Consider the following 13,843-nt stretch of genomic DNA (forward strand, 5'->3'; position numbering starts at 1 on the left):
GAGTGTGACACTTTCTCTTGTTTTCTTCTAATGTAATCGCCGCCTTTGTTTAATCAAACAATAAAAACACCAAGAGAAATTTTGATAACTTTAGAAGCACACATACAACGTGCAACGTGAACACTGAAAACAGTAATAATGCCATATATTCCATGGGACTTTGTCTAACTACTTAGACGATCAGCCCTACTATTAACTTGAACTTGAGGCCAGAAGATGATTTATGATGTTCCCTTAGTGGAAAAAGCTCTGACTGGATTAAATACAATAACTAAATATCCCAGTGCCATCACAGTGCAGGCATTTCCTCATCAAACTCAGACCTTTGCAGACAGTGGAAAGGGGAGGCTTAGGGACGGGACATCTGCTGGTTTGGGGGGCTGCCAGATGGCTAGTGGGGGTTGGGTGAGTAAGAGGCTGCTGGTGGACTGATAATGGGGTTTTGGGGGGATCATAAGAGATGGATTGGGTTTGGAGGAGACAATGGGTGCAGGACTACAGCAGCAACAGGTTGTTTCAAATCTCCGTCTGATTTTATACAGGTCTGGACCTACATTATGCACAACAATTAACCTGTGAATGATTCTAGAAGTGGGGCTGGGTGATATGGACAAAATTAATATCACAATAACTAAGAAATTATTTTGATGTTGAAATAGAATGATATCTAGACGATAAATCACGTTAAATAATCGATTGATGCTCATTGCATTGAACTGTATGGTATATGGTATATACAGTATGATAAAACTCTCATTTTCAAATAATATTCCCTAATTTGTTGAGATATTAAATCGCATTTGCTTTTAATTATTAATCCAGACACCAGAATTGGGTATCACAATAAACACAATATTATTATTTCCTCATGATATGATTCTATTGAAAGACAATAAATAATATAATGAATTAGTGTCCAGACCTACCTACAAGGTTATTATATAATCAACATAATTGATCATCTCAAAAGTCTCAAATGCTTCACAACAGTTCCGTCTCACCTGTACTTTGGGTCCTCCTCCTGACACTCTGGAGATGTAGCTCATGATGTATTTGGCTGCCACAGTCTTCCCTGCACCGCTCTCTCCACTACAAAACAAACAGATGGAGAGAGTTTTAAGGGCGTGTTCGCTCACAGGTGCAATCTGCGCCACAATGGCCAACTACTGGCATAAATAAAGTTTGTTTCATTGCATTGAAAAAAAATATTGAAACACACCTAATGCAATGAGCCATAGCATGTGACATCTGAATATACACTCCGTAGCTACTTTATCAGGTACATCTAGTGCTGGGTGGTTGTGTTCTACTGTAGCCAATCTGTGTCAAGGACCAATGAGTTGTGTTTTCTGAGACACCGAACTGTTATTAAGATCTATGTGGCGCGCCAGTTACCTTACACACCTTTTTTTGTTTTCTTCTTTCCATCTTTCTCATCAACAGTCAGTATTTTCCAGGATGACCGCCACTGACTGAAAGTTTCTTGTTTGCTGCACCATTCTCTCTATTTAGCGCTGTTATTATGCGTCAAAAGACCACAAGGGCACAAATAATCAGGCTACTGAGTGTCATTTTGAAGCTGCAGATGGTTTGTTTACACGTATTTTGTTTGTAAACACTTAAGTAAATAGGATGTGTATTTTGAGCTAGGCTGTGAGCATTGTCAAGAGGTTACTTTCCCATGTCCCACCAATCAAGGACTTAAGTGTATTTCAAATGCTCAAAAATCCTACTATAGGGCTTTAAATCAAGGCATAAAAATCTTTCCTATTCGTACTGTTGGAAGAGACAAATCCACCACTTTAGACATTTAATAGTATTTGCAATTTACTCTTGTTTCCACTTTGATACAGAAGTTAGGCCTCTCTTTCTTCGTGTGAGTTTGTGTGTGTGTCTGTGTGTGTGTGTGTGCGTGTGTGTGTGTGTGTGTGTGTGTGTGTGTGTGTGTGTGTGTGTGTGCGTGCCTTTGTGCGCATGTGCACAACCCTTCTCCCCAAAGCAAGGATGACCTGGAATCAATAAGTCTTTTCAACCTCACTGAATAGACAGGTGAAACCCCAGCTCCTGCCTTTGTGTGTGCAGACTCCACTTCCTATGTGAACTCAAAAGTCTGTTTGGCTTCTATAAGGTTTGGCTTCTCAACTCAAAAACAAGTTAAATATATGTGTGAGGATGAAGGCTACAGTAGTAACAACATTAATGCTGTTTTGTCACATTTACCCACGCCCCCCCTCCCTCCTCCCTCCTCCCTCCCCCCTCCTCTTCTCTCTTCCCTCAGCCTACACTTGCCTTTTTTCCTCCTTGCCTTTCACTTTGCCAGGGTCATACTTATTTTGACATATGTGGTTTGGCAGTGGATAACAGTGGAGTCTGTTTTTATTCCATGCCTTAAAGTAGAGTCAGGTTGGTAATGTCTCTCTGAGAAACACAGCTGCAGACTGTTAGAGGCTGCCAGAGGAAGTCATGGGAGCCACTCTATTACACAACAGTCTCTATATGCTCACACCCCCTCCCCCTATATGCTTACTGCCCCAGCTCCTCTGCACTGCCAGGTCTACCTCATAACACACTTGTAACACAAGCAACTCGATAAGTCTCATCCAGCTGGGAGCCATTGACATGCCGGGTAATCCAGCGCACCAAGTACCCCGGTCTTTGACTTCCAGTGTGAGAAGAACCTCTTGAGCTCCATCTGAAAACAGTGGCGAACCCTCAGCACTCAAGTTATTGTCTGAAGGGCTATTTTCAGCACAAGCTGTGGCTGGAGTTTCAATCACATCCCATTCTGAGCCCCCGGAGGGGCGAGGCCCATTGTTGCAGCTCTCATGCTAAAGGCATTGTTAACTTCCGCAGAGATTTATTAACCAAACATGGAAAGAAGCTGAACCATGCGATGTGAAGTACAACGCGGTTGAATTATTAACTTCCACAAATCATTACTGACATCAGCTATGAGTGAGATGCATATTCAACACTGACTTCCAGTTTTGGCAGTTTTTATCTAATGAGGCACACTGTGTTCCCACAGAACTATTTAAAAGTGCATGTACTATATGTTCAAGTATGCATTTAAGGTTGCTTTCATGATGATGACAGTTTTGCCAGAATGTTGCTTTCACAACGTCTTCATAAATCAACTTTTTTTTTTACAATAGAGCTTGGGAGCCTGCATTCATCTGTTTTACGGCCCAATTCACAGACCAAATAGAAGCAGATAGAAATATGGGATGGGAAATATTTGTTCAGTGTCAAATTGATCGATAAAAACAAGACACTGTCAAATGGATCCAAATAGGCAGTTTGTGACGACTGTCATAAAATAGACCAGGATTTTGTATCCTAATGGGCTGATAAAGTTGTAAAAATCTTGATAGAGTAAGCCAGGTTTTTTTAGATGCTTAAAATATCTTGGGAGTGCTGATCTGAAACCTGTTCACCTATCCTACATTAGTGCTATTATGAAGCAGCAGAAAGGAGCAGCTAGTGGTTCTAGCTGAAAAGACAGGATGCCAATTGGGGTCCCAAGTATGGAAATCTATCTCATGACTAAAATAGGACTTTGTTAAACATATGATGTCATAGCTGTGGCAGCAGAAGTGGGAATTCAAATGCTGTCCTCAGCTCCTGGTATTATTGTTTTATATATTTCAGCTGACTGTTTGCTGATACAACTCGGTTTCTGAACTGCTGAGCAAGCTGCGTTGAGCCAGCAGGAGTCGGCCGTCACTTTAGCCTCTGACTGTTTGTACGGTGCATTTTCTGAGCGGCTGAGTGGGCCGTTTCATAACAGCAGAATCAGTCTTCCCATTAGCCATTTATTGTTGAGATTCATGGTGAGGTTGGAAATTAGTGGGTGAGATGTAAGCTTAAGTATGTCAGGGTAGTGTAGATGAGTACAGCGCCCTGTTCCTCGTGCGTCACTTTATTAATCCAGGCTAATATGATGTCAGCTGTTTCAACTCATTTTGCTAATCCACATCCAGTTATCTCTGTTCCTCAAATGAAGGTGGCAGATTGATTTGTCAAACTTGGATGCAGTTATCTTGGATTACCGCATGCTTCCAATTTCAAATAAAGACAACATGAGTAGAGAGTTGAAACCATGATCAAGGTTGGCATGGCACCATGGTGCAAAGGAGAGCACTTTTTTTACTGCAGCTGAGCAAGAGTTAATCATTGAAGGCTAAGAGAAACATGTCTTATCTGAAACCATAGCTTGAAATGTAACACTGCCAAAGCCTTTAAAATGATAGAGCAATAGTGGCAGAAAATTGTGTAAATTAAGTGCAAAAGTAGCCTATTTACAATTGCATCATAACCTATAACTCTTTTCATTGTGTAAACTATTAAAAATGCCAAGATATGATTTTTCTGGCTTGTAACGAGCCCACAGCCATTCTCAGAGTGGCACTGGCCCAAAGACAATGGGGGAACAATTCAAAATATATATTTTAAAAAAATATATATATATCAAACTTTTCTTCAAACTGGTAGACTGCAAATAGTCCCTTCTTTTCCACAAGCCTTCTGAACATGTCATGGGCCAAATTGAATGAAACATCTGTGGTGGGAGGTGCCCACTTTATAACCTGCTCTCAGCCCCCCCCCCCCCCCCCCCCTTTTCTTCTAACATCAAAGCCAGGTTTCTATATATTACCAATCACTCTAAATAGCACAAAGAATAGTTACATCAGACCCTGCGTATTGGTAAATACAAATTTTCACTCACAAAGGTGTGAAAATGTAGAGGAGCAGGGAAAGTCCACAGAAAGAACAGTCAAATGACTCATGTCATGTTGAATTACCCTTCATTCACACATCTCCTTAATAGATGGGAAAAAGGGCTAACACAGGGCGATGCTGACCACACTGCCTGGCCAGCAAATTCATGGTGAGGCCTTTGTTTGCCGAGATCTGGTTCATCACAAAACCACTTCCATGCCTTTGTTTGCTGATCTGGTTGATCACAAATCCACTTCAATGCCTTTATGTGGGAAACTGAACTAGCAACTGCTCGCTGTCCAAACAACGGGGGAAAGTGCTGAAGCAGGGGCCATTCGTCATGAGGTAAGCACTACAGCGACCACCCTGCTCAGGTGACTGGCCCATAGGATAAAGCCCCGACCATGACACCACACTTTTCCCAAAGCAGCTTTCTCCCTTGAAAATCATTTTGCCAACTACAAGCTCCTGAAAAAAAACCTGGATGAACACTTTTTCCTAGACCCTAGAAGTCTGGAAGAGAAGAGGAGACTACATTTTTTAATAATTTTACCCAGATTTTCCCTAAATCCAGAGAGAGAGAGAGAGGGTGATTCTGTGATTCCAGCAGGTGTTCATCCTGTTTTGTTTTTTCTAAACCAGGAAGCTCCTGAAAAATAGTTGCTATGGTTTGTTTTCTCGCCACACATCCTGGAGGGAGTCAACACAGTCCACCTCCAGCTGCTAACTGTGCATTGTGAGTCATATTTGGATTTGAATGCATTCTTTTTTAAATTTGCATTTCACGGAGAGCTCTAAAATAAGCAACATCTGCTAGATATGACGGGGGGAAAAAAACACAGAAGCACGTCCCTCTCCGTCAGTCAGCTGTACCTCGTGATGTGGTGGAACCTGTTCGGTCTGTTTTCTTGTTCCCTCCCCATCCATTGCCATTAGCTGCAATGGCTCAGCAGCATTTCAGCGATGCCATAACACCACACGGATCACATTGCACAGATCGCCATCTCCCGTCTGTGTCTCGCTCTCTCCTGTACTGTACGTTTAATCATTTTACACACTGGAGCTGTTATTCTGGTTGACACATGCGCTCACAGATTAGGACCTGATCAGTGAAAAAGGTGGATAAGAATAAGAGACGAAGCGGGTGGGATTGCAGACTTGATGCCTTACCTGATGATGACGCACTGGTTCTCGCGGTCGATCATCATATTTCTGTACATGTTATCTGCCAGCGCATAGATGTGTGGAGGATTCTCATACTGAGCCTGGCAGGTGATAAGAAAAGAAAGGAGATAACCAAGTCACAATGGAATTGCACTTTTCAAATGAGTGCATCTACACTACCAGGCAAAAGTTCAGACACATCATATTTGTCTTCAGAAAAGACATCAAAACTATGGATTAACACAAATGCAATTATGCAGTGACCAAAAAAAGTGTTAAACAACTCAAAACTATCTTATATTTTGCATTATTCAAAGTAGCCGTCCTTTGCCTTAATGGAAAGGCAAAGGCTTTGGAAAGAAATTCATGCATAGGCATCAACTATTTATATTTGCCTAAGAAACAAATTTCAAGCATTTAAGCATAAGCCTTTAGATCAAAATGGCTTTAAGATAATGAAGAACATCGTCCATTCAATCAGGTGTGTCCAACTTTTGACTGGTAGTGTATTTCTTTAGCATATATGTGGTATCTGAGAATAAAAATTATTTGGGGATGGTTTGATTTAATTAAGGATTAAAAACAACAGCTTTTAGAAAGGACTGTGAGGTTGTGGAGCCTCAAACTAAGGAGACGTTCTCAGCAGGCTGGCCAAGACCAGTCAAGAGAACACAGACTTGAACAGGCTGTTCTGTGATGGTACTGCCAAGCCTGCTTAACGTTTGAGGCAAGTTTCTGATGGCAACATCTGTGCCAGCCCGCTGGAAAGTATTCGCACTACATCTAACCCAGCTCCTTTCAAAGCCTTTGTCCTTGAGACTTATCATCCTAAACCCCCAGGCCCTTTAATAACAGATAAAAGCTGCTATGAAGTGACAGTTTTTTGAATTTTACATAAAACAGAAGCCATTTAAAATGTGTTTACTATAATATGTCATGTGTCCTCTCAGGCAAGAGGGGTTTGTACTCACCGCGCCCTGATACATCTCAATTTCTTTCTCCCCAAAGTATGGCATCTGCTTGAAAGGGTTGATGGAGATGAGCACAGGACCAATGTATGTCTGATGAGGTTATATATTAAAGATCATAGAAGGAATACAAATAAATCAAAACACCACAAAGGGAAAATCACCACTTCTTGGTAGTCCTGCTGTACAGTCAACATTATTGAGGGAACCCCCATAAAACATTTCTTCTTTAAGGGCAAAAGAGTTTCAAAGCTTCTATATGATTTTTTTTACAAAGATATTATTGGACTGGATGGGAAAAAAAATGACATAAGTCTAGGCTACCATGATGGCAAGGCAATGTGCAGCAGTGTGTGGTGATCAGGCCTGAGCCTCATAAATATCCAGTGTTTACACATCACAGAGAATACAGTTCAGCCGTGTAACACTGTGAGGTTTTATGCCCTGCAGCCAGAAAGCTGCCCATGGCAAATAAAGCTGGTATTGTGGGTGGCCTACAGTGACCCGCAGCCCAGTGCACTTCTGGCTGGGAGACTTTAGAGTTATTGCTATATATTGACCCCAATCAAAAAGACTGACTCAGAGTTCTCGGGTCTAGAGCTGCCAGCTGAATTCGCCGAACTACATAATCCTGAATGCTGCCAGAACACAGATGAAGTTCATGTAATGAGCTCCTTTGAGAACTCTCACCACCATTGCTTTTCAAAGGGGTTATTCAGAGATGCAGTCATTTCACATCATGAACATCTTGTGTGTGTGTGTGTGTGTGTGTGTGTGTGTAGCCACAACTGCAAATTGTAACATCTAAACCTCCCATTTGTGAGATGAATGGGAATGATAGCTCTCAGCACGTTTTAAATCCCCACCCCCGATCAAAACAATGACAGGAGCAGTGTTCCAATTCCAACAGACTGTACTGCATACTAGATTTCTCCATTATGGCGTCTGCTGTTCCTTATACCATCTCTTTCACATATTGCACCATAAAGAGATCAACCCAGAGTTAATCTGATTAGTATTCATTTCATGCATGAGGGAGCAGGGAGGGGAACAGGAGTCTGGGGTGCAGGCCGGGGCACCCAGAGGCCCTCTGCCCCCTGCACACGGCCGGGACTGGTGGGAGGGGCGCTACCTTCAAACACTGGCCTATTACTCACAGCTACTACGACACTGTGAATGACCATTCAGCTATTCTGGGAATAACATGGGTGTGACGGGACTCAGCAATTCCTCGCCAGGGTGTGAGCTGCGATTGTGAAGAAAGGATACAAAGATGTAGTCATCCATGTATCTCTTCTTGAGGTTGTCCACGATGGCGTCCTCGTTGATCTTGGTGAGCAGCACCATGTCGTCCACTCCACTGTGTTTGACATTGTGGCTCTGCCAGTGGTACCGGTAGTGGCCCCGGCTCCCCTGCAACAACAACACACAACATGCAATGGTTAGTTCGCTTAGAAAGACACAATAGGACAGCGTTGACCAATCCAGACTCAAGGTAAACAGCACAGTTACAATGTCATATGAAGAGGATGAACTGTAGCATTTTAAGCACGCTGAATGACTGAGACAGGGTGATTTCATTGTTATTTTTACTGTTGAGATAATCAGACAAAATGAAAGGCAAGGAGAAAATGGTTATTTTCACACAGGCAAAAGTTCATGTTGGCACATTTTCCGATCGCAGCAGCAGGATGAGCTGTGTTTACCTTACTCTAAAAAAGTGCAAGGTTAGATTCCCAGAAGTGCTTTATGTGCGCCTAAGTGTCAAAGATGCTTTGAATTGACTTTTATCCACATCCTACCGTCTTGGTTTCCCCCTACATTCCTGTTTTGTTTTAGCAGAGTGAGTCTCCAGAAAGCTGAGGTCATTCATCATGTGCTATGAGTCAATGTCGTCTGGCTACTGTGGAAGAGGGTCACAATGTGCTGCGAGGAGTGAGTCTCTTTCTCCTGGATGGAGAACCAATCAAAGCCACAGAGAGGATCCAGAACATTAGTCAACACACAATTTAACTCTTTGCTTCCTGACTCTTTTGTCGGGAAGTGGGGGATCAGGAAAGGCAACCCAAACAGCACCATTAAAGGAAAAACTTATACAGCCCGATATCTGGCAGCAGGGTTCCCTAACTTATCTTAGGAACAAACCATTATCTATGAAAATCTATAAAGTTATTTCCCATTCTTAAATTGGTTGGTTTCTCTAAAATCAAAGCAAAATTGTTTTTGCTGTAGGAGGATGAGAAAGTGATAATTTAACAGCGGTACTGAAAATTGTTTTGTCTAGAATTTCATATTTTTAATATTTCTCTATTTTCCTATGGATGTATTAACTTCTATTTCCCCATGGTTTGGCTTGTGGCTTTTGAAGCTGAGATTGGAGAAGTCTTGCTGATTATAATATACAATATATCCAAATATTGTCAAATTCCACTGGATAGCATAACAAATAGCGAAAAGAAAAGAAGGAAAAGTGTGATTACAAACCAAGAAACACAGTTGCCTTTATGCATAAGTCAGTAAATGTAACCAAAGCAGCAAAGGACAAAACCATGGTGATACTTCAGCAGCGTAAAGTGAAACCATAGCCCAAGATTAACCAGTGGAAAGTCATGGTAACATTTAGTAATTAACTTTGAACTACCAAGTGAAGGAGGTAGGCCAATGAACTCTTAATATTCTCAAGGGTGACTATATTTTTTACACCAGCAAAATTAGAACCACTTTATAGACTCGGTCATAGCATGGGAGATGCTAAGGAATGTTAATAGCCTTTCAGACTAATTCTGTGGGTATTTTTCCCTCAGGAGGGAAGCAGCAAATTATTGCTTGATTAATTTTCCAGATCACACCCATTATCATGTTTTACAGCTTTTTAGGTGTGAAAGAGATGCTTTCTTCCTGTGAACAGGGTGTATTGCAGGTGATGTCATTCTCTGGGGCATCACACACACATCCTAACTTACTATGAATGAAACAAGAGGGGATGAGAATATTTGATAGGACTTTAAGAATCAAAATTACAGTTTAAAACAGTAACCAACAAACACATGCAGGCAATCTCACACACAAACAAACACACACACACACACACACACACACACACACACACACACACACACACACCATCATAGGCAGATGCACAAACACATAAAGAAATGGGGTGCTAATAAGGTAAAGTACAGATAGACAGCATAGATCGGTCACGCACATCCTGGAACCATTCGAGGCAGGTGCTGGACCCGGAAGTATTACCATATCTAAAAAAGAGAGTCCGCACACTGTAGCTCCCTGTACCTGTAGCTGCTTTATTGGCACCACAAAGTAAGTGATGCTTCGAGAACACTGAAGAAGAGCAGTGTGCTCGTACTTTGTGGTGCCCATAAAGCAGCAAAAGGGAGCTACAGTGTGCAAACTCTCGTTTTTAGATAAAGTACAAATAGACCGTTGGGAGCAGCACCTGTTTTTCCCCAAATTATCTTGATAAAGCAAAAACCAAGACTTTATTCTTACACCCTAACCTTCTCTGAAACACACATTAAGTAAAACTAGTGCAGTGCCCATTTGCACCGCTGCTGCACAGAGTGCTGTTCGCTTGTTTATTCAAAGTGCATTAATATTGAACGTGTCGCATGTCCAAATTGCACCAAATCCAACACTGCACTTCCTTGGGTCCCCAGCAATGCACCTGCCAAGTGTGAAGTCAATCGGACGAACGGTTCTCAAGATATGCGATGGACACACAGACAGACAGACAGACATTCCTTGCTTTATAGTATGATATTGATTGTGTCTTTATAGGGCATCAGCCTACCACATGCCTTGATATAGATTATGCCAACGCCTGGAATTCTACTGGAGGGATCCAATACCATTCTTCTATGAGAGATTTTATCATTTAGCATTTTGTTGATTGTAGTTGAAAACCAGAGGTGGGAAGTAACTAAGTACATTTACTCAAGTACTTAAGGACAATTATGAGGTACTGGAACTTTACTTGAGTATTTCCATTTTGTGAGACTTGATACTTTTACGCCACTACATTTCAGAGGGAAATATTGTACTTTTTACTCAGTTCCTTTACTACTACTTCACTAGTTACTGCAATAAGTTTTACATGCAAAACATACAATAAGCTCATAAAATATGTTGCATTGTTAGAGTTTAAACTCCCCAACAGTATATGGAGGTAGTTGGACCTACAACATTAAAATACATTAAAATGCATCAATAATTTAACACTCTGAAAAGGACCATTCTTCAGAATGAGTACTTTTACTTCTGATACTTAAGTACTTTTTACTGCTGATACCTCTATACATTTACTTACAACTGTGAATGCAGGACTTATACTTTTAATGAAGTATTTCTCCATTAAGGTTTTGCTACTCTTACTTAAGTAAAGTATTTGAGTACTTTTTCCACCACTGAAAACATCTTAGGCTGCACTGCAAAGTCTCCCACTATTGTTTACCTGGACACTGAAGTGATGATGTTACATGATGTTACATATGTGGGAGTCATATGGGTTATACTGTTTTCATACTCCTCTAATCATCATCTAATCCCCCTTCCCTGTTCCCATTGTGGAAGAGCCCACTCCCCCACATATCCTTACAGAAACAACTAGATCTCTGTTTTCACTATTCTTTATATCGCTCATAAACACAGATGTTTTCTTTATTTAGGCAATTACCAGTATATCCTTTCCCCATGGCACCTACTTATTAAAAGTAGCACTTTGATGGATGAAAACCTTAACTCTGAAAACAGAAGTGAAGTAAGTGCTGGGCCAACCACCAAGTGAAAACAATTGAGCATGCTATATTTATCCTCTCCCTGCTATGTTTGGAATGATAGTGTACAGATTCAAGAGGGGAGAGGTAATAAGCTGGACGTGTAGGAGGTCAATGTCAAATATTCGGAGAGTTGTTTCATCTGTTTTGATTTAAGCTTTGTTTAGTGAGGCAAGATAAGGAAGTACGTACAGCAACAGCCGACTAAGGGAGTAGCTGCACAGGGAGGGAGGGTTACACACACACACACACACACACACACACACACGCGCACGCACGCACGCACACACACTGACGCCTGGGAGCTGCCCAACACAGCCACACTCCTCTGCTGGAGCAGTGGAGGGGTAAGTGTTGTTGTACTCAAGGGTTTACTGATATGTAGTGGTGGAGGGAAGGAGGAGTTTCTTGTTCACTTCCACTGCCCAGGTTTTCCCTTTCAGTCCAAGGATCTGAACGAGCATCGTTCTAGTGAAAAGCTTTTTTCTCTAACCATTAGATTACAACTGCTCCATGTGTGAGTTTCAATCCAGACTGTTAGCTTTTACCCTGAAAAGCTAACAGTATCTACAGTCATGATTTGTACTAACAGTAGCTGTTTGTGGCATCTTAATGAAATTATGTTTATATAAATGTATATATCTGGCTGATGATGAATGCCTCTAAAAGATTGCCTGTCTTCTATGAGTTAAACAGTTCAACCATCAATACTGGCTGCCCCAAACGTCCATACTGATGTCATTTCATTTTGAAAACTTTGTCTAAAAATTGCAATTCTAACACAGCCAATATACTGTATAATATGTCACTGTGATCTTATTCAAGAATTCATATTGACGTATGCATTCATCCATAGAAAATGAAATACTGGATAGCAGCAGATTTCCCTTTTAATACTGATGTTATATGCTATTTTCTCTTTGACAGATATATCCTGTAAATGACTGAGATGTATTGTCTAACATTGAGCTGCATTTTTTTAGGCTTCATGATAAGTAATCCCTTTGGCTCAGATCGAAGAAAGTCTGAGTTAGATCTACACTGAAGGTCTCGAAGTACACACACACACACACACACACACCTACACACACACACACTCCCACCTGGGGACAGCTGCGAGGGCTGGAGTCTATAGTGGCTATAACAACACCATCACCATGGAACCAGCAGACTTCCCTCTGAGTACAGCTTAGCAACACTGCACACAGACCTTAGTAACTGAGCATCTGACATGACTAATGCATTGTGCTAAGAAGCAGTTTGACCTAAATAAATATCATGTTTTGACAAGTATGAAACTACAGTGACTACTGGAAGTATGGATGTGAAAATCATCAAAAGAAGACAGCATTAGGCCCATGCTGTTTTGTTTTGATGAGAAAAAAAGGGTAATAGGTTCACCACGACTTCACCAAACTACGGGACCAGACCTTTTCCCAGAAGTTAATACAAAGGAATTTCAACACCAGCCCGTGATCCATAAGCCCAGGCTTTCCTTTCATGCAAATACCATTACCATATATGGAGAGTGCTGAGCAGAGCTGGCTCAGGACACAGGAAATGGCTGGGTTTGATTCAGTATCATAAGCGGCACTTTTCCCCTCATTTCTCTTTTTCTATGCCGTTCTCCTTTTCCACCCCTGGATTTGACACACAGCCCACCATGTGTTAGCCACCGCTGCGTTTCTGCTCTGTCCTCTGTGGCAAAGCTGGATTAAAGCCACAAGAACAAATTCCTCTCCCTTCAAAATGAGAAGCAACCAAAGTCATTAATAACTTAGTACCAAAGTCTTAAGAACTATTTGCAATCCATAAAACCAATTAGAATAAGGAAAAACATGTTTAGAAATGAGTACGCGTGGCAATCGTAAACAGAATAGTGGCCTTGATATCAAAACAATAGTGGAATTGAGGGCTCATACGCGGCACACCGCTGCTCTCCCCCCGCTTCCCTGTTTGTGCCACACGCTAGCCTGGATGTTGTGGTTTTACATAGGCAAAGCCTCCTGGTTGTCATCATCAGATTGGGGAAGCGATTTTTAATGAAGTGAACGTCCAAACTGTAGGATATGTTAGCCCAAGCTTCTTGGTTCTGATGATTAAGCAGACTTCCCTCTTGGAGAGAATCTATCTTAAGAGCAGGCAGACTTTTAGGTCATGTGCTGAACAGGACTACATGGAAACACCCCAAGCAAT

General features: G+C 41.5%; 1 protein-coding gene across 2 annotated transcripts in view; it reads right to left on the reverse strand.

Moving 5' to 3' along the window:
* myo1ea (myosin IEa) overlaps positions 1-13,843 on the reverse strand; it is a 55,234-nt gene that overhangs the window by 28,813 nt on the left and 12,578 nt on the right. For both annotated transcript variants that reach the window (XM_071531637.1, XM_071531636.1), the window contains exons 2-5: positions 8,124-8,267; positions 6,858-6,947; positions 5,893-5,987; positions 1,002-1,089 (exon numbers count right to left, since the gene is read on the reverse strand). In XM_071531637.1, coding sequence (XP_071387738.1) covers positions 1,002-1,089; positions 5,893-5,987; positions 6,858-6,947; positions 8,124-8,267 — 417 coding nt within the window. The remainder of the gene's footprint in view (positions 1-1,001; positions 1,090-5,892; positions 5,988-6,857; positions 6,948-8,123; positions 8,268-13,843) is intronic.

This window comes from Centroberyx affinis, unplaced genomic scaffold (assembly GCF_046629955.1).
Source record: "Centroberyx affinis isolate AG114_WGS23_722 - 3 ecotype Tasmania unplaced genomic scaffold, CSIRO-AGI_Caff_v1 ptg002105l_1, whole genome shotgun sequence".
NCBI classification, from domain to species: Eukaryota; Metazoa; Chordata; class Actinopteri; order Beryciformes; family Berycidae; genus Centroberyx; species Centroberyx affinis.